This window comes from Anomaloglossus baeobatrachus, chromosome 4, assembly GCF_048569485.1.
Source record: "Anomaloglossus baeobatrachus isolate aAnoBae1 chromosome 4, aAnoBae1.hap1, whole genome shotgun sequence".
NCBI lineage: Eukaryota > Metazoa > Chordata > Amphibia > Anura > Aromobatidae > Anomaloglossus > Anomaloglossus baeobatrachus.
This window is the reverse complement of record NC_134356.1, coordinates 167,428,594-167,452,259: the sequence shown is the minus strand read 5'-3', so window position 1 is coordinate 167,452,259 and position 23,666 is coordinate 167,428,594. Positions and strand designations below refer to the sequence as shown.

Genomic DNA, 23,666 nt, shown 5'->3' with positions numbered 1-23,666 from the left:
GGGCACCATGAACAGTCGTAGGTATATCAGAGGGGGCACCATGAACAGACGCAGGTATATCAGAGGGGGTACCATGTACAGTCGCAGGTATATCAGAGGGGGCACAATGTACAGTCGCAGGTATATCAGAGGGGGCACCATGTACAGTCGCAGGTATATCAGAGGGGGCACAATGTACAGTCGCAGGTATATCAGAGGGGGCCGGGACATTCCCTTTTTCATTGCCAACCTTAAGATCCCAGGGTCATCATATGCCCAATGATCCTAATTATTCCCTAAAAGAAAGTGACCATCAAATATTTATCGCAGAGACCTACTTTAAAATACAGAATAGGAGAAAAATACATGTTTTGGTCAGAATTTAGCCCTCATCTATATGGAAAGTTCATTGAACGAATCAATCTTAAAAAGTAAAAAAGGAGTAAAAAGTTCTATAAACATAATAGTGGAGGAATGCAGTAACCTCAATCACATCAAAAGTGGGTAATGACAGGTTCACGTCAAATTAAGCAAAGTGTAAATGCTTGTTATAAAGGATATAGACACTTCAGGAGCTACTGTGGTACTTAAATGTATACATAAAGACTATCACAGTATATAGATTGTAAAAGGAGTTCTGGTGAATCAGTCAGTAAGTTCGAAGAAAGGTTTTGTGTTTTTTTGCAACCCTTCCTATTTCTCTTCTGATGTATGTCCACATCTGTGTTCATAAATCAGCGTAGAAGAAAGTCCAAAGTGCTACATACCCTGCTGTCAGAACGAGCTCACTGACTGGTACACAGTTAACTTAAGCCAAGAAGCATGATACATAAAGAAAAGCAAACTGTCCACAACTCATTGCGTAATTAAATTATTTTTAAACAAAAATGCATTAAGAAAAAAAAATGCCCCTTTATTTACAAAACTGTTTGAGGATGTTAAGTTCGGAAATATTTGTAATACAGGAGCCATATCCGAGATCCATTGCCTTGCACTCATTTTTAGTCATCCGTTTAATAGGTTTTATATGAATATAAGAAGAGGAAAACACTTTCTATTTTTACCAGACGAAGTAAAGACTATCAGAATTCAAGATTTTTACTGAAACGTTGCCTTGTCAGGAATGGTGATAGCAAAATAAAAAAAACTCCCCCCTGTAGATAATGCCATACAATATGGCGGATGTCTTCGGCGCGTCGTTATGCTGGTAGGAGGTGAAATACACATTCGGTGTTGCATAGATTAGAAAGCTTCAAGCTTCTAGAATTAGGACTCACATTATTCCTGTACATATTAAAATGACTGGGTGTGATGTAAACTCTGCAGTGTCCAGGTTGTCTGTCTGCTTTGGTCCACTCATACAATGCTAGGATGGATGGTAAGAGTTCATGCAATGTAATGACATGAAACCTGTAAGTCCAATCTTGACATGTAAGTCTGTGCACCTTAACTGAAAAGAAGAAAATAAAAGCAAAATAAACAAAGGAGGAAATAATAGTCAATGTAAAAACTGAACAGAAAACAAAGGACTCAAAAGGAAATAACTCCGAAATCTAGAGGTTCATTTAATATTGGTCCTGATGGCCTTGACTCCTGGGCTTCTTGTCTGTGTGTACTCCACAATTAAGCATATTCTGATTTTAAATACAAATTGCAATATGATGAAAAGTTTGTCAGTTTTCTAGTATTAATCCCTGACTAGTTCCAACATGGCTGCTAGGTGTCAGTAAATGCATGGCTTGTTAATGGAGATGGCTCCTATTCGGTAAATCATATTCTGCATTGATCTTATGTTTGGGGTCTCACTTGTATGCAGCTCACTTGCATGCAAATCGCTGCGTTCTAAAACGCAACGTGCGGATGGATTATGCACAATCTTCATAGATTGTGCTGGGGACGCAGGATGCATGCAGTAACGCTGCGGTGCAATACGCAGCGTAACTGTACGCAATACGCACACGTGAGCACAAAGCCTTGATCATGTGATGCATCAGCACAGTTACAAATCTAGAACCAATACAAAACTGCTTGTTGGGGTAACACTGATCATCCCTCCCGCTATATTCAAATAAAATAAATATTGCGAATAGTACGGAAGGCTGAACTGTGTGAGGAGCTGTGCAATCATCATCACTACTACATCCCCCTACTTCATTGTTGAAATTGGATGTGGTACAGCCCATAAAGATTCATGAAAAACGGACCTTCTAGTGTCTAAAATGGTGATCCACCTGCACCATCCCATGAGAGACCAGAAAAGCACTGTGGTTCCCAAGGGGAGGAGGGAAGGGGGGGGATTGGGAAGTGTGTGTGTGTGTGTGTGTGTGTGTGTGTGGGGGGGGGGCAACATAATCATGTGTCTTAACTGCGGAGAAAATATCCATCAGTTTTCAGATGTGAAGGAAAAACTAAATATGGCAAATCGAAACCGCACCACCACGAAGGAAGAATTGTGGTATAGTAAAAGTCATAAGATCCATAGACAAAAGTTAATTATACGTAAATTATGGGGGGTGGGGAGTAAATAACATTTTCAGAACATTCCAATCTATTCAATATCAAGTATGAGCACCATGAGCAGAAATTCACCACTTACAAGCCGTCAATGAGGTAGATGATGGTTGTTTGAATAATGCCAGGTCGCATGTTGCTGGCGCTGCAGTGAGCAATCTTCATGGCCTAAATTTGTTACCATGGCTGCAGCGTCTCCGAACTTGACCTCATTGAGCATATTTGGGACATCATTGCTGAGCAATGTGTGAGCTGAATGCTGGTCTGTGGAGCCTCATTGTGAAGCAGCCTTACATTGTAAGTCACCCCGGCTCCTTCATACTGTGTGATCTGGACAGTCTGTATAGCAGTCTTGTGACCCAGAAGAGGTCTGGAAACTGGGCAGGACTGTGATCGGGGAGCACATTGCTCTACATTACTTATACATTTACACAGGTTCAGATGAAACAGCAGGAGGGCTGCTGTAATAGCATGGAGAAGAGTTTTTGTGCTTCTGCGCATGGTGGTCACACTCAATACTGAACAAATTAGGATGGTTTGAAAATTGGGTTTCCATTTTTTTTTTTCATCATTTGCATATCATTAACAAGACTATACTGGATTTTCCATAATTCTAAAACTTCTTTTTGGTGTTGCAAATTCAATGTTTAAGAGTGTACATATACAAGGGGACAGAAGGCATACAAATAAAACACCTGGAGTGAGCCCAATAAGCGCAGGTCAAAGCTCCGGGGCAATACATGAATAAGGAGTCCAGCGGGCGATGATCAAAAAATTATTTCAACAGCATTACAAATTCAGAGTCTAATCCATACAGAAACATCCCCACAAAGTCCAGATCACGTCTGATGAATGCCTACACATGAATATGTCCAAAACGTGGCGGAGAGGTATTTTGTAAGGATTAAACACTGGATTTTTTTTAATGCTGTTAAAATATAAAGAACCCACTAGTTGGACTCCATGTTGATCTATTGCCTGTGTCCTGCGCAAAATGACAAGTACGATCTGCACTGTTCAGTGAATGAGCTTTGCTCCTTTCATTTGCCTGAAAGTCCCAAAAATTCCCAAACAAGCGCTCATGAATAAAAAACTAAAATCAAGGCGCACTCCATGCTGTATGGAGACATCATACAGCGGCATGAAGCCTTGAGACTACAGCACAGCCGAGCTCCAATTTCTAGTTTTCCATTCTGAGATGAGAACACCAAAATTTAAAATGGTGACCGTCCTGGATCTGTTATATGATGGACAAGAACTGAGAAATGAGACCCTGGCAGTCATTAGGAAGCAAGACCTGAATAGAAGATGTAGAGCAATCACCTAACTGTTGGCACCCTTAAAATTATTCTAGAAAATGAAGTATTTATCCCAGAAAGTTATTGCACGTTAATTTCCTTTGTGTATTGGAACACAAAAAAAGCAAAGAAACAAAAACCTGAAAATTGGACATAATTTCACACAAAAACCCCCAAATTGTCCAGACAAAAATGTGCCACCTTTCCAAAATTGTGGGTAAAAAACTTTGTTTCAAGCTTGTGAAGCACGTTCATACTCACCTGTGGCAAGTAACAGGTGTTTTTTTTATATTGCCCACACCTGAAATCATAAGAATGGGAGAAGCTGACCCAATCTTTGCATTGTGGGTCTGTCTCTGTCACACTGAGGATGAGGAACAGAAAGGGAGAAAAGAACTGAGGAGTTGAGAACCAAAATTGTTGAAAAATATCAACACTCAAGGTTACAAGTCCATCTCCAGAAATCTTGATATTCCTTTCTCCACAGTGCGCAACATAAACAAAAAGTTTACAACCCATGGCACTGTAGCTAATCTCCCTGGACAAGGACGGCATAGAAAAATTGATGAAAGGTTGCAATGCAGGATTGTCCAGATGGTGCAGCCTCAATCAATTTCCAACAAATATCAAGCTGTCCTGCAGGCTCATGGTGGATCAATGTCACAGCTATGGCAGGAGACCCAGGAGGACCCCACTACTGACACACATCTAAAAAAGCTAGACTGCAGTTTGTCAAAATGTACGCGAGTATGCCAAAATCCTGCTGGGAAAGAGTATTGCAGACAGCTGAGATCAAATTAGAGATTTTTGGTAAACCACATCATTCAACTGATTACCAAAAACAGGAGGAGTCCTTCAAAAAGGAAAAAAAAGTAAATTAATAAAATAAAAAATAAATATACAAAACCAGTACCTACAGTTAAATGTGGAGGTTCAAAGATGTATTGGAGTTGTTTTGCTGCCTATTGGCTATGTGCAATGCATCATGAAATCTGAAAATGACCAAAGGATTTTGGGTTACAATGCACTGCCCAGTATCAAAAAGCTGGGTTTGCGTCCTAGGTTATGCGTCTTTCAGCAGGACAATGACCCCAAACATACTTCAAGAAGCCCCCAGAAGTAGATGGAAACAAAGCACTGGGGAGTTCTGAAATTGCCAGCAATGAGACTGGATCTACATCTCACTGCACACCTGTGGAGAGATCTTAAAATTACCGTTGTGAGAACATGAAGACGCCTTCAAATATGAGAGACCTGGAGCAGTTTGCAACAGAAGAGAATGCTCCAAAACTGCAGATGAGGGGTATAAGAAGCCTGTTGATTGTTATAGGAAGCGACTGATTGCAGTTATTTATTCCATAGTGTGCAACCAAATATGTTAATGGTGCCAACAATTCTGTCCGGACCATTTTTGGCTTTGTGTGTGAAATTATGTCAAATTTGCCTTCTTTCTCTCTTTTTTTGTTGTTCCAATACACACAAAGCAAAAAAAAGGAGAAAAACAACCAGAAAAAACAGGGAAACTGTGATATTGACTCTTTTCCATCAAACTATTGTAGAAGGGGAAAAAATTAATTTCAGTTTATGTAGGCTTCTGAACCTAGCCAGTTCAGGTCATAAAAATAGCCTCACTTTACTGAAGGTCGTCGTAATAATATGAAACAAAAAAAAGGTACAACAGCACTCCAAGTTTCAGATATTTTATGTTTGCATATGTCTTGACAAACTGAATAATGCTATATAGGATATACTCAGAAAAATTAAGGTTCTTTGAGCAAAAATTGGCCAAATCTTGTATGTCCATCAGCTGCGGCAAGGTGACACTTGTAGTGATGGGACTCTATTCTACTGTGATGCCGCTCCTGGACTAAATGACTATAAACATATGGGCAGATAGGATCTGACACTGATATAAACCACCCTGTGGCTGATGGGCGGACAGCACAGTCAGAATAGGAGGCTTAGCAATAACACAACCTTTATGCAACATCAAGTGTTAAGAACTTTCATTCAAGCTGAAGGCACAAAACCTCACAGTTTAAGAGTAGTCTATGAGTACAGCAACTCAGAACCCCAACAATCCCCATAACCGGATGGTTTATATCTTGACTGCCTGTGACGATCATGTAACGGTTAACTAAAATGTGCATAGAAATAGCCACTTTGGAGTCGGAGGCATACAGAGATACAGGGACGTTGCAAGCACCCATATGGCAGCTCCATTACCGGAACTTATAAATGAAGCTGGGATACAGCCATGTGAATGAGGCCCAAGTGATGGACATCTCACAGAGACCACCTGCTAATAGTTAGCAGCTTTCTACTTTGCTTAGGGTCACCGGTTTGGGGATCCTTAGCAATGACCAATGTCCAGTGGTCCTCTTTAACCCTTTTATGAAAAGGACAGTGTGCAGTGCAGCATTCCTATAAGAAGCACTTAGTAATCTGCACTCACAAAGTGGAAGTCTGGGTGTAAAGAACAGAGCCCGCTCAGAATCAGAAGCCAACAAGGGACGGCTGAGGGCCATGGAGCACTTACTTTTTCCTGTCCTTGTCCTTCTTTAAAGGCTGTTGAGACGTTGCTTGGAATGACTGTGACTGCAGCGACTCGACGGCCATTTTCCGTCTGTTAAATGAATTCATCTCTTCTTCTAACTCCTTTCTCTTATCTTCCAGCTTTTTGTTCTCATCATGGTGAATCTTCTTTAGATGGGCAAACTTCTCTTGTAGCTGTAAGAGTTGCAAACATTTTAGATAACACTAGTTTCCATTGATTTACCAAGTACTGACCAACCACTGGGAAAACATAAGGCTAAAAAACACGGCAATTTGTAGTTTTTGAATTAGTGACTACATTTGGCATCAACTATGCAAAAAGCAACCTAATTTTATATTTTTTGTCAAGTAACTCTTCTTTCAAGGAAATCTGTCACCAGGTTTTTGCCACCTAATCTGAGAGTAGCATAATGTAGAGACAGAGACCCAGATTCCAGCGATGTGTCACTTACTTGGCTGCTTGCTGTAGTCTTGATAACCTCCTGATATATCAGGGAATTTATCACTATAGGACCAGTAAACCTGCTGCCACGTAGACATCCATATTCATAAGCTCTATATAACCTCACCCCCACCACTGATTGACAGATTTATGAGTATACACTGTGTATTTTTAAATATGAATTAAATGAGTTAATTTTCAGTGCTGGATCTTTTCCTTTTTGTTTGTTACTTGCTGTTTTTTTTTCTGATCCGTGCATGTCTTGCAGATGAGTTGGTATTTGTTTTGGGAGGGGGGGCTTTCTAATACTGACCCTGCCTAAATGCAGAGCCTTGCACCCTAAAAAAAACCAAAAAACAAAAAAAAACATGCACGTTTAGGAGCTCCATCTTGACAACAGTTCTCCTAGCTGAAGCTGCCCCTATACATGTCATCCTTCCATACTAGATTGTGTAAAGCATATGTGCAAGGTGTCCTCGCATTGGTCACTACACATGTTGCCAAATGATAGTCTCCTAAAAAATGGCTGCCACTGCATTAGTCAAAAAAAAGGGAGGGTGTAGGTCCACAGACCACCACCAATGAGGTCAAAGAGTGTAAAAAAGGAGCGTTTAATGAAGCAACGCCAGATCACAAGACAAGTGAAGGCATGCAACAACTTGGTAAGGTAGTGTGTCACACCAAACGACCACATGCCCTACAGTGGTGGAGGTGGGACATGCCAGGCAGCCGTGCAACATCATCCAAGGGGGCCTTAGTCATCCACAGGTCAGGTGGCCGCATAACAATTGGGTGGTGGAAGGTGGTGGAAGGTGGTGTGTGTGTGTGTGTGTGTGTGTGTGTGTGTGTGTGTGTGTGTGTGTGTGTGTGTGTGTGTGTGTGTGTGTGTGTGTGTGTGTACACACAGATAAATATATATTTGTTTCAGAAACAAATGTACCCACAGTAAGGGGTACTTTGCACGCTGCGATATCGCAAGCCAATGCTGCGATGTCGAGCGCGATAGTCCCCGCCCCCGTAGCAATATCTTGTGATTGCTGGCGTAGAGAACAGTATAGCTACGCCAGCTTCACATGCTCTTACCTGCCCTGGGACGTCGCTCTGGCCAGCGATCCGCCTCCTTCCTAAGGGGGCGGGTCGTGTGGCGTCACAGCGACGTCACACGGCAGGCGGCCAATAGCAGCGGAGGGGCGGAGATGAGCAGGATGTAAACATCCCGCCCACCTCAGTCCTTCCGCATAGCAGCCGGGATGCAGGTAGGAGATGTTCCTCGCTCCTGCGGCTTCACACACAGCGATATGTGCTGCCGCAGGAACGAGGAACAACATCGTACCTGTCGCTGCACCGGCATTATGGAAATGTCGGACCCTACACCAATGATATGATAACGACGCTTTTGTGCTTGTTAATCGTATAAAAAAGGATTTGCACACTACGATATCGACTGCGATGCTGGATGTGCGTCACTTTCGATTTGACCCCACCGACATCGCAGCTGCGATGTCGTAGTGTGCAAAGCCCCCCTTAGACTATAGATTTAAGAAGCTAAAAGACGATAACTTCTTAACATATCAATTGTTCACTAGTATATTTCCAGAATCTGTCCATTAATCTCTATATTAGTGTCTTTATACATACTGTACCTACAAGGATGTAAATATAAGACAGGCACCAACCTCACGCTCCTTCTCCTTCAGTTCCGCCTCGGTTTCCTTGACTCTGTTCACAAACATCTGTCGCATTTCTTCCTCTTTCCGATGCAGGTCGTCTAGAAATTCTTTCCTTTTGGCTTCATAAGTCTCTTGAAGACTAACCACAGCAGACAGAACAGTATTTCACATGACTGTGGTTTGTAAAGCCTCATTAACATCAGTAATATTTCTATAATAAAACACTGCCTTACACGAGACCGGTGCTGTGACATTTCACATCGCAGCCCCAGTGCATTGCACTGGAGGAACTCTGTATAAAAACTAACCATCACCACATGAATTGTGTCAATTAAAGAAGACTTGCCACCAGGTCAAAAGTGGCCAGATCGGGTTTATTTTATTCTTGCTAACCCCTCAAATATTTAGGTTTTTCTGTTATGGAAATCTGCCATATGGTTCCAGAGATATGGGCTTTTTTACTTGCGCTGCTCTGCATTGTTACCGATGCCCCCTTGGTAAAGATACGGCATACTTATGGGAGAAACAGGAATATAAAAACAAAATGGCCACTTTAATCTTTGTCAGAGATACTCTGACTATATATTCTATTCTAAACCGTCCACTACTTGTGATTTCCCTCATACCAACCTGAATGGCTGGCTGTCAGGGTCCGTGTCCTTAAATCCCATCTCTTCTAGCTTGCAGCGTCGGTACAGCTCATAGTGGCGAGTGTGTGTCTGTTCTCGGAGATCCTCCATGTTCACCCGGATCAGCATTTCTCTCAGTTTTACAAAGTCACAGTGGCTCTCATTTTCAACTATATATCAAAAGGAAGAGAGATTTTTTATTTTTCTAACAATTACTTCTCTTTTTGGTGAAGGTTAAGAAGCTGTGAAATATATCAGAGAAGCTGCAGCTTGTATTAGGCTAGAAAACTTTAGTCTGTGCAAAGAGGATCAAAAAAGTGGAGTTAAACCTGAGACTTCTAAACCAGCTAACAAGCTGTGGATGGCAGTACCTTGGAGAAGAAACGCCCTGTTGTCTTGTAAGCAGAGATTTCACATAGCGCGCTCCAGAGGAAGAAAATGTGAATACCTCTACTTTGAAGTGACGTACACCAATGAAAAGAGATGAGAGAACCATAGCACACTGAGGAGGTGAAGGACAAAATGTCTCCATCTTTTCCATTGCGTCAGTGTGCAGAAATTGGACTGCACTCATATGTCACCCACGGCAGTCTGAGAACTTCCAAGCACTCACTCACTTGCACTGCCGATTGCAATCAAAATAGCAGATCAAATTGGGAGATGCTGCAAATTTACTTCAGACCAAGGAAAAAAATCTGACCTGAATAGGCCCCATAGGCTAACATTGGTCTGAGTTTGAGCTGATATTTTGTCTGATGGCATGGTGAGTGAGCACTTCTAATGATCCACAACAAATGAGGCCGATCCATTATGTGACCCCCCCCCCCCAAACCTTTAAGTATAAGAAAAATAAAAATTGTGGAACACACAAAGTAACAGGAAGGAACTCGTACTATGGTACCCTACTCACTAAGCCCTGTAACGAGATGCAATGAGACATGGCTTCGGTGACAGCCCTTTGTAGCCATCACCTGACTGCTGAACCTTCATACCCCTCTTCCTGCTCCCTCTTTGACTGGTTACAATATGGCTTCCGACCTAATCATTCCACCGAAACTGCCCTAACCAAAGTCACTAACGACATACTAACCGCAAAATCCAAGAGACACTACTCGGTCCTCCTCCTCTCTGCCTTTGACACAGTGGACCACTCCCTTCTACTACAAATTCTCTCGTCTCTGGGCATCACAGACTTGGCACTATCTTGGATCTCCTCATACTTAACCAACCGAACTTTCAGAGTCTCCAACTCTCACACCACTTCCTCATCTCGCCACCTATCTGTCGGTGTTCCCGAAGGTTCAGTTCTTGGGTCCCTGCTGTTCTCCATTTACACCTTCGGCCTGGGACAGCTCAGAGTCCCACGGCTTTCAGTATCATCTCTATGCTGATGATACACAGATCTACCTCTCTGGACCTGACATCACCTCCCTAATAACCAGAATCCCACAATGTCTGTCTGCTATTTCATCCTTTTTCTCTGCTCGATTCTTAAAATTGAACATGGACAAAACAGAAATCATTGTCTTTCCTCCTCCTCACTCAACCCCCTCACCTACTGTATCCTCACCTATCCCTTGTAGACTGTTATGTATACCCCTTTCACATGTAAAGCGCCATGGAATTGATGGCGCTATAATAATAAATAATAATAATTTTGAGACTCAGGAGTTAAGTTATCGAACAACAAGATATCGTCATATTCGTTAAGGTCGAACAGGCCCTTTAACAATGAAACAATTACCGTAACAGACTGAGAAAACATTACTGGTTACATACCTTGGACAACGCCCCATGGGTACTGTCTGGCTCTCACGAGCTTGTTCCCAACTTTTACCTCCTCTGTGCTCCCTACTACTGCAAATGGAAGATGAGCCTAAGAACAGAGGAACATTAGCCTCCCTGAGGGAGCTGTAAACTACCACAGCAAGTGACATTAGAAACCACAAAAACTGCTATTCTGAAAAAATAGCAGCAGCACAATAAACGGTGTAGAAATTACCCACGTACAGACAGCGCTTCATAGTACTGACACTGAGTGCCCATCATTACATGCTCACAATATGGGGCTCTAGATAAGTGGTGACTATCAGAAGCAGATGATCACCTTGGATTCTACATTTTAACATAATTGGAGATGGGCCAATATAATTGCATTTATAATGTAGATTTCCTAAATCAGGAGGTAATGTCTGCAAACATTACACCAGAAATTTAAGTGACATTTCGTAAAAACTTTCCTTTTATTCCAACTAAGACTTGCAGAAACATTACCACTAGAGGGCAATAGAGAGCTGCAAAAGAAATGTAAGAGGGTCTATGATACTCCAAGGATGACATGCGCCTTACAAGAAGGGGTATACAGCGGAATTGTGGAGCATTATCTGGCATTTGTAAAGCTTCAGACTTCTATTCAGCAAGTCAGAGACCTCGTATGGGTCCCCACATATATACAAATAACTATCATGTATGGAGAAGATATTTTTGCATTCGAGGCACTGAACACAAATCTGATAATGCAAAGCCTGAGAAAAATCAAGGATCTGTTGTCATCATGATCTTTCTAATAGAATCTAAGGCATTTCCATCCTAGAATTTGAACCCTCAACTTCTAAAGGTGCATGCAGCAACTAAATCTCCCAGAAATTAGCTCTGCTAGGAATTTCCATATTTTAAAAGGGAATCTGTCACCAGATTTGGCAACTATAAGCTGAAGCCACCACCAGTAAATCCTTATATACAGCATTCTAGAATACTGTATATAAAAGCCCAGGCAGTTCTAAAACAAAAAACACACTTTTATAATAGGCAGCTAAGGGGCGGTCTGGTCCAATGGGTATCGCTGCTCTCCGGTCCAGCACCTCCTCTCTGTTGTGATCTCAGTCCTCCTATCCAGCCCAGTATTGATGACCAGGGCAGATCAAAGTGTGCCTGTGCAGGACCGCAATACTGGCCTGTGTGGATGACATAGGATTAGTCATGCTCACGGGCCTCAGAAGTAGGACTGCGATTGCCACAGAGAGGATGCACCGGACTGGAGAGCAGCGACACCCATCGGACCGCCCCCTGGGTGAGGATAATAAAAGTGTAATAAAACAATTTTTAAAAAAGGGCTGGATGATTTCCTCAGTACACACAACATTGTCGGTTACACATTATTTAGTGACAAAATGTGCAATTGTTAGAGGAAGTTTGTGCTAGATAGACCTAGGTCTTTATCAACCAATATAACTATGAGCTGGTGGTGGCCACAGCTTATAGTCACCAAATCTGGTGACAGGGTCCCTTTAAATATATGATTAAACAATGAATAAGCCTGTAAAAAATTTTACTGGCCATAGTGGCCAGTGACCTAGCTGAAATGCCAGTTCCGCCAAGGGCAAAGTATTCTGCCCCTAAACCTGTAAGTGCCCTCACTAGAAATAATTAATGCCCTATAAAAATAGCAATGGCACTTTTGTTCCATCCCATGCAAAAAAAAAAAGGTTTATGCACACAGATTGATAGGGAAGGCGATGGGACGGGAGGGGGCGGGAACGGACGAGATGAGAGGTGGAAATAGGGTAGTGTGGGGGTGAGAACATTGAGGGAAGCCGGTAACAATTGCAAATTGGTATGTGATCACCAATATGTAAATTGCATTTCAGCTATTCAGTGACCACTAGAATTGACAATTGAGTAGACTCCTGATTGTGTGCATGTTGCACGCTATAAGGATTCGCCAATCTGCAGAAAAATAGGAGGTACTGCACAAATTTAAGTTGAGCCCAGAGACTCCCTGTAACTTCATACACATTGTACAAGAAAGGTCACCTCAGAGGTGTAAATGCAAAACCTTTTAAGATCACGAGAAAACTCTGCATTATTGGGGGATGCAGATCTGTAAAATAAAAATGTCACTTGGTGGACATGAAATCCCAGTATTAAGACATATGCTATTATGACACATGCACTGTTCACCTACGGGCTGTTTTTCTCAATATGATTACTTACGTTCATCACAGAGTTAATCTCTGCAACAGCATCATCATCGGTTGGAAACTGGTAGATCTGGACTCCATTGCTGACCAACTCGCTCATGATTTTCATCTTGAACTTGTGGAGCTCACTTTTGGAAATGGTGTCTGCTTTAGCGATTATCGGAATTATATTAACCTGGAAAACAAATAGGATTGTTAATAGTTTTTTGAAGATATTTTGAAACAATGCCACAAAGTTTGTTCTATACGATGTATAGAAAATATTGCACAACCCTTTACAAACATCATCATCATCATCTCCATTGGGGCTCACAATCTAAATTCCCTATCAATAGGAGTGGGAGGAAACCAGAGGACCTGGAGGAAACCCACACAAACACGGGGAGAACATATAAACTCCTTTCCCATGTTATCCTTGGTGGGATTTGAACAGAGGACCCCAGCACTGCAAAGTCACAGTGCTAACTGTTCAGTCTGAGCTGTCAGGCTTTAAGAGCTTAAACGGCAGTATTTGTCATGCACACAGTATATAAAGTCGGGGTGCCAGTTAGCAGGTTGTAGATAACCTCTATAGTAGCCCACTGAGAATCACTGCACACTCTTATTTCACAATGCAGAAAGAAGTCTTTAACGGTAAGCATGAATCACATATATAGTGAATTAGGCGACAGATAGAATAAGGCTTCGACAAGTTAGGTTACAAAGTTGCTAACTAGCACCAAATATACTGATTTTGACTGACACTTCTGCATATGATGAAGACGCAAGCAACAGTATATTATCCCTTGTAACTGCATCCTCTGAATGCTAATGGGTTCCCACAAGGAAATTGAGAACAAGAGATTTGGAGAAGGAACAACGAAAACTGATATACAATTTGCATTGCATAACTTTGGCAGAGTATCACCGACAGAAGGGGATACCAAAAGTCTCGAGATGTCATCTGTGCCCAAAACTGTGCGCTGAGAACGAAAAATACTGCAACGCGTTTCATAAGATCTTAAATAAGTCCCTACATCTCTGACCTAGTCTCCCAGTACTTACTTGCACGTAACCTTCGATCCTCACAAGACCTCCTTCTGTACTCCCCTCATCTCCTCTTCCCACCATCGCATCCAAGATTTCTCCCGTGCCTCCCCCATACTCTGGAATGCTCTGCCTCAACACACCAGACTCTCGCCTACCTTGACATGCTTCAAAAGGAACCTGAAGACCCACCTCTTCCGACAAGCCTACAGCCTGCCGTAACCCTCAGTCTGATTGTGCGTTGCTCTATCAACTCTACCCTCACCTACTGTATCCTCACCTATCCCTGGTAGACTGTGAGCCCTCGCAGGCAGGGACCTCAATCCTCCTGTACCTGTGTCTTGTATTGTTTATAATTATTGTACTTGTCCCTATTATGTACACCCCTTTCACATGTAAAGCGCCATGTAATTGATGGTGCTATAATAATAAATAATAATAAAAAATAAGTGCTTGTTGGATACTATTATACTTACAGTTGATCATTTACAACAAGCAGTTAAAGATCAAAGAAAACATTAACGCCATAACATTTCAGTTGGCAACTAGTCTGACCTCCACTGAATTGAGCAACCTAAAAACTTGTACGGACACCATCCTAGAAGAACATCAGAAAACTCTACAGGAGAAAAAAAAATGGCAAATTTCAGAGAGATACATACTGAAATAGAGTCCACCGATGGAATGAGCCATGCAAAATCATATTGTCACAAATCTGGTGGACATCGACAAGACTCCTTCAGGAAGTGATGCCAGTACAGGACAAGGCTAATGCTCGTTTTTTTTCCCCTCAAAGGTTGCAAGGGAAACCACGTACTAGGAGGTCTTAACACCGAGCCACCAGACAAAATGACAACCCGGTCATAAGTAAGGTTTCTAATCTAGCAGTTAATATTACCGATTACACTTTGTCTCCGAAAGAACTGTTTTCAACAAAGGACTGTCTTTCTGCCCTACCCATCATTCGGATTCTTTCCAATTAGCGGAAGACTTACAGCATTTCTATAGGAACATTAGACTAAACTCACTTTCCTCTTTTTCACAAGGGGCATTGAGTTATGAGTTACCACAATTGGTGGAAACTCCCAGCCATTTATCTCTATTGAGAAGTTGGGCCTACGTAATACTAGTACATTCACACCACCTTGTACGTACCACGCTACTTGACACTCAAACCTACTAGAGTGGGATATTGGGTCACGTATACATTAACAGCAAATTATTTTGTTTGCTTTTTTCCCCACACAATTTTTCAACTGGAGAAAAACAGACTTTGAATTCTATAAAAGAGAATATGGACATCAGAGTTAAACCGGCTGTCAAAGGTGGGGTGACAGTCGTCAGCAACCGAACACAGTATCTAAATGAGGTACAGTGACAGTTATCCGATTGCACCACATATAAAAAGATATTGAGAGACCCTACTCCTACCATTCAAGAAAAGATACTGATCACTGACAACCTACCTGCAGAATAATACTTAAGACAAGAAAACTGACTTTTTGACAAATCCTCACCCCGATACAGCACTGTTTTGCCCAAGATCCACAAGTCTTTACAAAACCCACCACCGGCCCACCCAACAGTTGCCGCAACTAATTCCACGTTATCGCCTTTATCAATTTATCTAGAAAAAAAAAAATATCTCAACTCTCTTCACCAAAAGGACGTGGTCATATATACAGTATTAGCTACTGGAGTTTTTTTTTTTTTTTAATCTAAGTACATGAGCTACATACTGTTCTAATGGAAAGCTTGTTAATCACCGTGGATGTGAGCGGTTTATACATCTCCATCACCCATGAAAAGGGACTAGAGGCAGTATCAGGAACGCTAAATCAATCTAACATGGTTCGGAATTCGATACAATTGTGTTTGGAATTATTGAATATGGTGTTGAAAGAAATGTGTTTTTTTTTTTTTATTCGGGGACGACTTATGTGCAGACATGTGGAACCGCAATGGGGGCTAATGTAGCACCATCTTATGCTAACCTCTATTTGAACACCTTTGAATAGTTGTATGTTTACATCAACCTAGGCCACACCATCTACTGACATCGGTATATTGATTTCATTTGTTTTTTTCATTTGGGAAAGCAGTCTGTGCAATCTAGCGAAGTTCTTCCAAATTAATTCTGTAAGATCAAAATTAACCTTCTCCCTTAAACATAACATTGAAATAGCTTTCCTTGATAGCAAGATTCTTACAGATTAGAATGGTACTCCAACAGATCTCTTTATAAAACCTATTTTACTATATTATTCTATGGCATGGTCCTGCCATAAACCTAACCATAATAGCAGTTTTACATTCAATGCTTGAACAATGTGCCTGTATGTGGTCAGCATGTCGGTCTCTGACTCTGTATTATCAATAGTTACCGTATTTTTCGGACCATAAGACGCACTTTCCCCCCCAAATGTTGGGGGAAAGTTGGGGGTGCGTCTTATGGTCTGACTATAGGGCTGCGGCCGGGAATGAGGATGCTGCGGTGGAGCGGGTCTTCGGGGGCACGAGCAGGCTGTAGCAGCCTGCTGTGACCACGTGGGCCCGCTCATTACATATGCACGCCCATCCTCCCGCCCATCTCTCAGTGCAGAAGCCGGCACTGACAGGTGGGCGGGAGGACGAGCGGGGACGCGCGCATAGTAAATAGCTGGCCCGCATGATCACCCCTGGCAATTACAGCCTGGAGTGATCATGTGCGGCTGTATTCACTGCTCCCCGCGCGTCATCATCAGCGCGGGGAGCAATGAATCAGTACACTCACCCATCCCCGTGTGTGGAGCCGTCCCCCTGCTGCACACGATGTCTTCCTGTCTGTGCTGATCAGCTGATCGGCACAGACAGGAAGACATCGCAATGCTGCAGGGGGACGGCTCCACACACACAGGTCAGCGGCGCAGAGGGGAAGATGATCGGTGCTGAGGGAGTGAGGAAAAGGTGAGTATAAACGTTTATTTTTTTTTCTCTGTGCTATAGGATACAGGCCATATACCAGGCTGGTATATGAGCACGATGGGGGCATATAGCAGGATGGGAGTATATGAGCAGGATGGATGGGGGGTATATGAACAGGATGGGGGTATATGGACAGGATGGGGGTATATAGACAGGATGGGAATATATGAGCAGGATGGATGGGGGGCATATGAACAGGATGGAAGTATATGAGCAGGATGGATGGGGGAATATGAGCAGGATGGATGGGGGGTATATGAACAGGATGGGGGTATATGAACAGGATGCTGGTATATGAGCAGGATAGGGGTATATGAGCAGGATGGGGGTATATGAGCAGGATCATATACAAGGCAGGAGGATCATTACCAGGATGGGGCACCTTAGTAGAGAATTTGGGGACATTACCCTCATAACAGTGTCAGCAGCAGATCCTCGCCCCATAACAGTGTGTCATGACCACATTTTTTTGCTTAAAGTTTCATTTTCCTCCTCTAAAACCAGGGTGCGTCTTATAGTCCGAAAAATACGGTAACTATTGTGTGCATATTGTACATAATGATTTGTCCTTTTGAATCCATATATTTGTACAAAAAAATGCTAATTTCACAATGTATCTATATGCACACAAAGAGGACAGCCTGGATCACACTGCATCCCCATTGTTTATAGCATGTTGAATTTGGGAGATAATACTTCTCCTTTAAGTCACTGGAATATCCAATGCTAGTTTACAAAAAAAAATAAAAAATATATATATATATATATATATATATATATACACATATACACACACACATATAGATATATCTATCTCTCTCTGTCTACAGGATATTTTTTCATTTTCTCATAATTCTAAACCCATTTTCTGTGGACTGGGCTCAGTATAATATACTGTTGAATTTCTTCTCCCTTACCAGCTGAATCAATATTGAATGTTTGTTTTATGTATAGGTAATTTTGTAAAAGTCCTGTAAATATTGTGTATATCCTTTTTGAACACATTGTATACTTTTCTAGCAACTTTGTGAACAAGACCTAACTGGTTGAAACGTTATTCTCTCTGTCCCTCAATTCAATATATAGGTGAGTCATACTTAAGACTTTTCTGCACATTGAAAGGAGGCCTGAAGAGCTTACCATCTCATATCCCAAGACTGGATTCACATATCTCGGTTTTATTTTTTTTAGCACGGACTTGCCTCAGATCTTCTGACCAAAACGCAAGTCTCATATGCCTATGAAGATGTAGAGTTTGGGTCAGGATACATGCGACTAGGTTCATCATGGTCCAAAATACGTGTGTGCAGCCCAAGGATGGGAAAATACCTTTTTTTTTTTATTTAAGTCTTAGGGCTGCTTCTCACTTGCGAGTTTCTCGCAGTAGAGCAATGCGAGAAAATCTCGCATTGGAATCGGACACATGTTAGTGAATGATTCAGCTCTCATCTGCGATTTTTTTCTCAGTCCAAATCGGACCGAGAAAAAAAATGGTGCTTTTTTGCGAGTTTCTACTGCGAGTTTCTGCAATGCAAGTCTATGGGAGCGTGTAAAAAATCGGATGTCACGGGACGGCATTCACACCATCCTAGTGACATCCGATTTTCTAAATACATTTCTCGCATGTTTCCTAAAACACTGGAAACAAGCGATGTCTCCCAATGTCTGTCAATCACTATTCCCTGTCAGTCGGTCTCTCCCTCTCGGTCTCTATTCTCTCTCTGTCGGTCCGTCACTATCTCTGTCCCTCTCTCACAGTCTGTCGGTCAGTTTCCACCCCTCTCTCATACTCACCGTTCCCCCGGTGCGGCGCTGCACAGCTTTCTCACTGCTCCGGCGGCTTTTACTATTTTGAAAAAGCCGGCCGCTCATTAAAGAATCTCGTATTCCCTGCTTTCCCCGCCCACAGGCGCCTATGATTGGTTGCAGTGAGACACGCCCCCACGCTGAGTGACAGGTGTCTCACTGCACCCAATCACAGCAGCCGGTGGGCGGGTCTATACTGTGCAGTGAAATAAATAAATAAATTTAAAAAAATGGCGTGCGGTCCCCCCCAATTTTAATACCAGCCAGATAAAGCCATACGGCTGAAGGCTGGTATTCTCAGTTATGGGGAGCCCCCCACCCTAACAATATCAGCCAACAGCCGCCCAGAATTGCCGCATACATTATATGCGACAGTTCTGGGACTGTACCCGGCTCTTCCCGATTTACCCTGGTGCGTTGGCAAAATCGGGGTAATAAGGAGTTATTGGCAGCCCATAGCTGCCAATAAGTCCTAGATTAATCATGTCAGGCGTCTATGAGACACCCTCCATGATTAATCTGTAAGTTACAGTAAATAAACACACACACATGAAAAAATCCTTTATTGGAAATAAAAAACACAAACACATTCCCTCATTACCAATTTATTAACCCCGACAAACCCCGACAAACCCTCCATGTCCGGCGTACTCCACGGACCTCCAGCGTCGCTTCCAGCATGAAGGTGACAGGAGCTGCAGAAGACACCGCCGCTCCGGTCACTTCCAAGCAGCAACTGAGGTGAGTAGCGCGATCAGCAGCTGAGGTGTCACTGAGGTTACCCGCTGTCACCGCTGGATCCAGTGACAGCGGGTAACCTCAGTGACAGCTCAGCAGATCGCGCTACTCACCTCAGTTGCTGCTTGGAGGTGACCGGAGCGGCGGTGTCTTCTGCAGCTCCTGTCACCTTCATGCTGGAAGCGACGCTGGAGGTCCGTGGAGTACGCCGGACATGGAGGGTTTGTCGGGGTTAATAAATTGGTAATGAGGGAATGTGTTTGTGTTTTTTATACTCTTTAGATTTCAGGTATTTCCGCATCTTACCGTCAGCAGTAGTTCCCAAAAACCCCTTTAAATGTTTGCCCGCACAAAGATTAAAAGAAAGAAAAAAAAAGAAAAAATTCGAGGCTTATTAAATATCAGCTGCTGGCCTAGCGGATGGGTCTGTACTGCAATGGGTTAGTCATGTGCAGACAATGTGATGTGATTAGACAGACAATATCTTCACATTCTAACACAAGAGTTCAGGACGATTGCGAGAGGTTATCAAGGATGAGCAGAAACAACTTATAATGAAAAGGTTTCAAAAAAATGATACATGAAGCTAAAATCTAGAAGCCAACAGGCGCACTGGTGATATAGAACAAACTGGAGGATTCCTTTTTCCCCCCAATCACTTAACACCTTTCAGAGATCATTACCACGATATGTATAGATATGTAATTATATATATATATATATATATATATATATATATATATATATATATATATATATATATATATATATATATATATATATATATATATATATATATATATATATATATATATATATATATATATATATATATATATATATATATATATATATATATATATATATATATGTACACACCTGGGCACCCTCTTACATGGTCTTAGAAAAGGGGGCCTACTTGTTGAAGGGCTTGAGGCTTAGGGGTACTTTGCACACTACGACACCACAGCTGCGATGTCGGTGGGGTCAAATCGAAAGTGACGCACATCCGGCATCGCTGTCGATATCGTAGTGTGTAAAGTGTTTTTGATACGATTAACGAGCGCAAAAGCGTCGTTATCGTCTCATCGGTGTAGTGTCCGACATTTTCATAATTGGACGGCAGCGACCGTACGATGTTGTTCCTCGTTCCCCTGCGGCTGCACACATCGCTGTGTGAGAAGCCGCAGGAGCGAGGAACATCAGCTTACCTGCGTCACCGCGGCTCACGCCGGCTATGTGGAAGGAAGGAGGTGGGCGGGATGTTTACGTCCCGCTCATCTCCACCCCTCCGCTTCTATTGGCCGCCTGCCGTGTGACGTCGCTGTGACGCCGCACAAAGCGGTTTGCCGGCCAGAGCGACGTCGCAGGGCAGGGCAGGTGAGTGCATGTGAAGCTGCCGTAGCGATAATGTTCGCTACGGCAGCGATCACAAGATATCGCTGCTGCGACGGGGGCGGGGACTATCGCGCTCGGCTTCGCAAGCATCGGCTTGCAATGTCGTAGTGTGCAAAGTACCCCTTAGTTGCAGTCCCACACACACCAGAGCACAGGTGTGGCGCGGTTTTTAGGTAGAAAGCAGCTAGCTTCTTTTCGTCCTGCTGAACCTTTGTATTGCTTGCAGCTCTTTGAGTATACAAGGCTTAGTGCATCCTTGGATAAAGTTTTGTAAGTGGGAGAAATTTGCTCTATTCTCTGAATACCTGCAGCTATTACGTGGCAGTGGCTGATAATAGTGGTTTGCAGTGGTGATTTTCTATAGTTACTTAATGGATTTGTGTGCATCAATATTATACGGTTTATCACAATGTCATTCATGTGTAATTTAGATTTGCTTAATCCTAATATAGCTTCCTACAATGTTATCTGGGGTTAATTTATTGTAGAGTATTAAATTATGAACCAACGCTGCTAGTGTTCCATTGTCCCCACAGTAATAATTGCAGCGCTCCCATCAGCACAGGAGGGGGGGCATTCATGTGTAATAAGGAGTGGTTTATAAGGGGACAAGAGGAATCCACCCCCTGCCAGCTGCTAAATAAAGCAACAATGCATCATTCTTTCTTCCACAAGACAAGCTCTCTGTTTATCTTATGCATGCTTCCACTAGCCACCTCCTCACCCCAATATGTTTGTGGCTCTGAACACAAATTGGCCCAGATCACAACCAGACACCTCGGACAAAACCATTGACCGCAAAATTCAACATGCTCAAATTGTTTTTCCCCTGGACAGTTTCCGATACAGGCTGGATGGACAGCCAATCCCGCACAAATCAGCAGGTTTGACCAACAGTTAATCCATTGTCTATGTCCTATAATAGTGAGCTATTGACTGCAAGCTGCTCTGAGTAATGGTGAGCTTGTGCCTATACCGTATTTTTTGGACCATAAGACGCACTTTTTTCCCCCCAAATGTTGGGGGAAAGTTGGGGGTGCGTCTTATGGTCTGACTATAGGGCTGCGCCCGGGAATGAGGGTGCTGCGGTGGAGCGGGTCATCGGGGGCACGAGCAGGCTGTAGCAGCCTGCTGTGACCACGTGGGCCCACTCATTACACATGCACGCCCATCCTCCCGCCCATTTCTCAAGTCGGCGCTGACAGGTGGGCGGGAGGAAGAGCGGGGACGCACGCATAGTAAAGAGCCGGTCCGCATGATCACCCCTGGCAATTACAGCCTGGAGTGATCATGTGCGGCTGTATTCACTGCCCCGCGCGACAACGTCGTCGTCATCATCACCATCATCAGCGCGGGGTGCAGTGAATCAGTGTACTCACCCGTCCCAGTGTGTGGAGCCGTCCCCCTGCAGCACACGATGTCTTCCTGTCTGTGCCGGTCAGCTGATCTGTGCTGATCAGCTGATTGGCACAGACAGGAAGACATTGCGATGCTGCAGGGGAATGGCTCCACACACACAGGTCAGTGGCGCAGAGATTAAGATGATCGGTGCTGCAGGGAATGAGGAAAAGTATAAACGTTTATTTTTTTTTCTCTGTGCTATAGGATACAGGCCATATACCAGGATGGTATATGAGCACGATGGGAACATATAGCAGGATGGGAGTATATGAGCAGGATGGATGGGGGGTATATGAACAGGATGGGGGTATATGAACAGGATGGGGGTATATGAACAGGATGGGGGTATATGAACAGGATGGGGTTATATGAACAGGATGGGGGTAAATGAACAGGATGGATGGGGGAATATGAGCAGGATGGATGGGGGGTATATCAATAGGATGGGGGTATATCAATAGGATGGGGGTATATGAGCAGGATGGATGGGGGGTATATCAATAGGATGGGGGTATATGAACAGGATGGGGAATATGAGCAGGATGCTGGTATATGAGCAGGATGCTGGTATATGAGCAGGATGGGGGTTTATAGCAGGATCATATACAAGGCAAGAGGATCATTACCAGGATGGGGTACCTTAGTAGAGAATTTGGGGACATTACCCCCATAACAGTGTCAGCAGCAGATCCTCGCCCCATAAGTGTCTCATGACCACATTTTTTTGCTTAAAGTTTTATTTTCCTATTTTCCTCCTCTAAAACCAGGGTGCCTCCCACACTAATCAGTAGATAGAAGTTTCTGTGGTGCGCCAATGATCTTTGTGGCTGAATTAATCAACATTCAGAAGCCACTTTAAAAAAAACAAAAAAAACAACTTTTTTTTCTTGTGCAATTGAGGATGTTTTGTGTATGTGGTGTTTTTTTCTGGTCCTTTGAGTGCTCAAGCTTGGAGGGTTTTCTTCAAGCAGAAACAAGTGAAAAACTGACGTTTCTTCTTTTTCTATATGCACGGTTTTCTGATGGATTATTAAACTAAGGCCGGGGCCACACGGGGACTACTGCGATCCTCGCATGAAACTCTGCTCACGCTGGCAACATAGCAGGAGCGTACCTGCGAGTGTCCCTGCAACTGAGGTCCCTCAGCTGCGGAGGGCGGGCCGGCACTGAGGAGGGGCCGGCAGGCGCTGCGGAGGAGAGGAATTTATCTCCCTCTCTCCTCCGTAGCTGGCTTTTGCCATTCTCGCCCTGCACTCGCGGTACACTGG

General features: G+C 43.2%; 1 protein-coding gene across 1 annotated transcript in view; it reads right to left on the bottom strand.

Annotated features, from left to right (window-relative positions):
* Window positions 1-871: 871 nt before the first annotated feature.
* SEPTIN8 (septin 8) overlaps window positions 872-23,666 on the bottom strand; it is a 95,921-nt gene continuing 73,126 nt past the window's right edge. The window contains exons 5-10 of the mRNA XM_075344574.1: window positions 13,079-13,240; window positions 10,865-10,961; window positions 9,087-9,255; window positions 8,463-8,595; window positions 6,328-6,518; window positions 872-1,429 (exon numbers count right to left, since the gene is read on the bottom strand). Coding sequence (XP_075200689.1) covers window positions 1,426-1,429; window positions 6,328-6,518; window positions 8,463-8,595; window positions 9,087-9,255; window positions 10,865-10,961; window positions 13,079-13,240 — 756 coding nt within the window. The 3' untranslated portion in view covers window positions 872-1,425. The remainder of the gene's footprint in view (window positions 1,430-6,327; window positions 6,519-8,462; window positions 8,596-9,086; window positions 9,256-10,864; window positions 10,962-13,078; window positions 13,241-23,666) is intronic.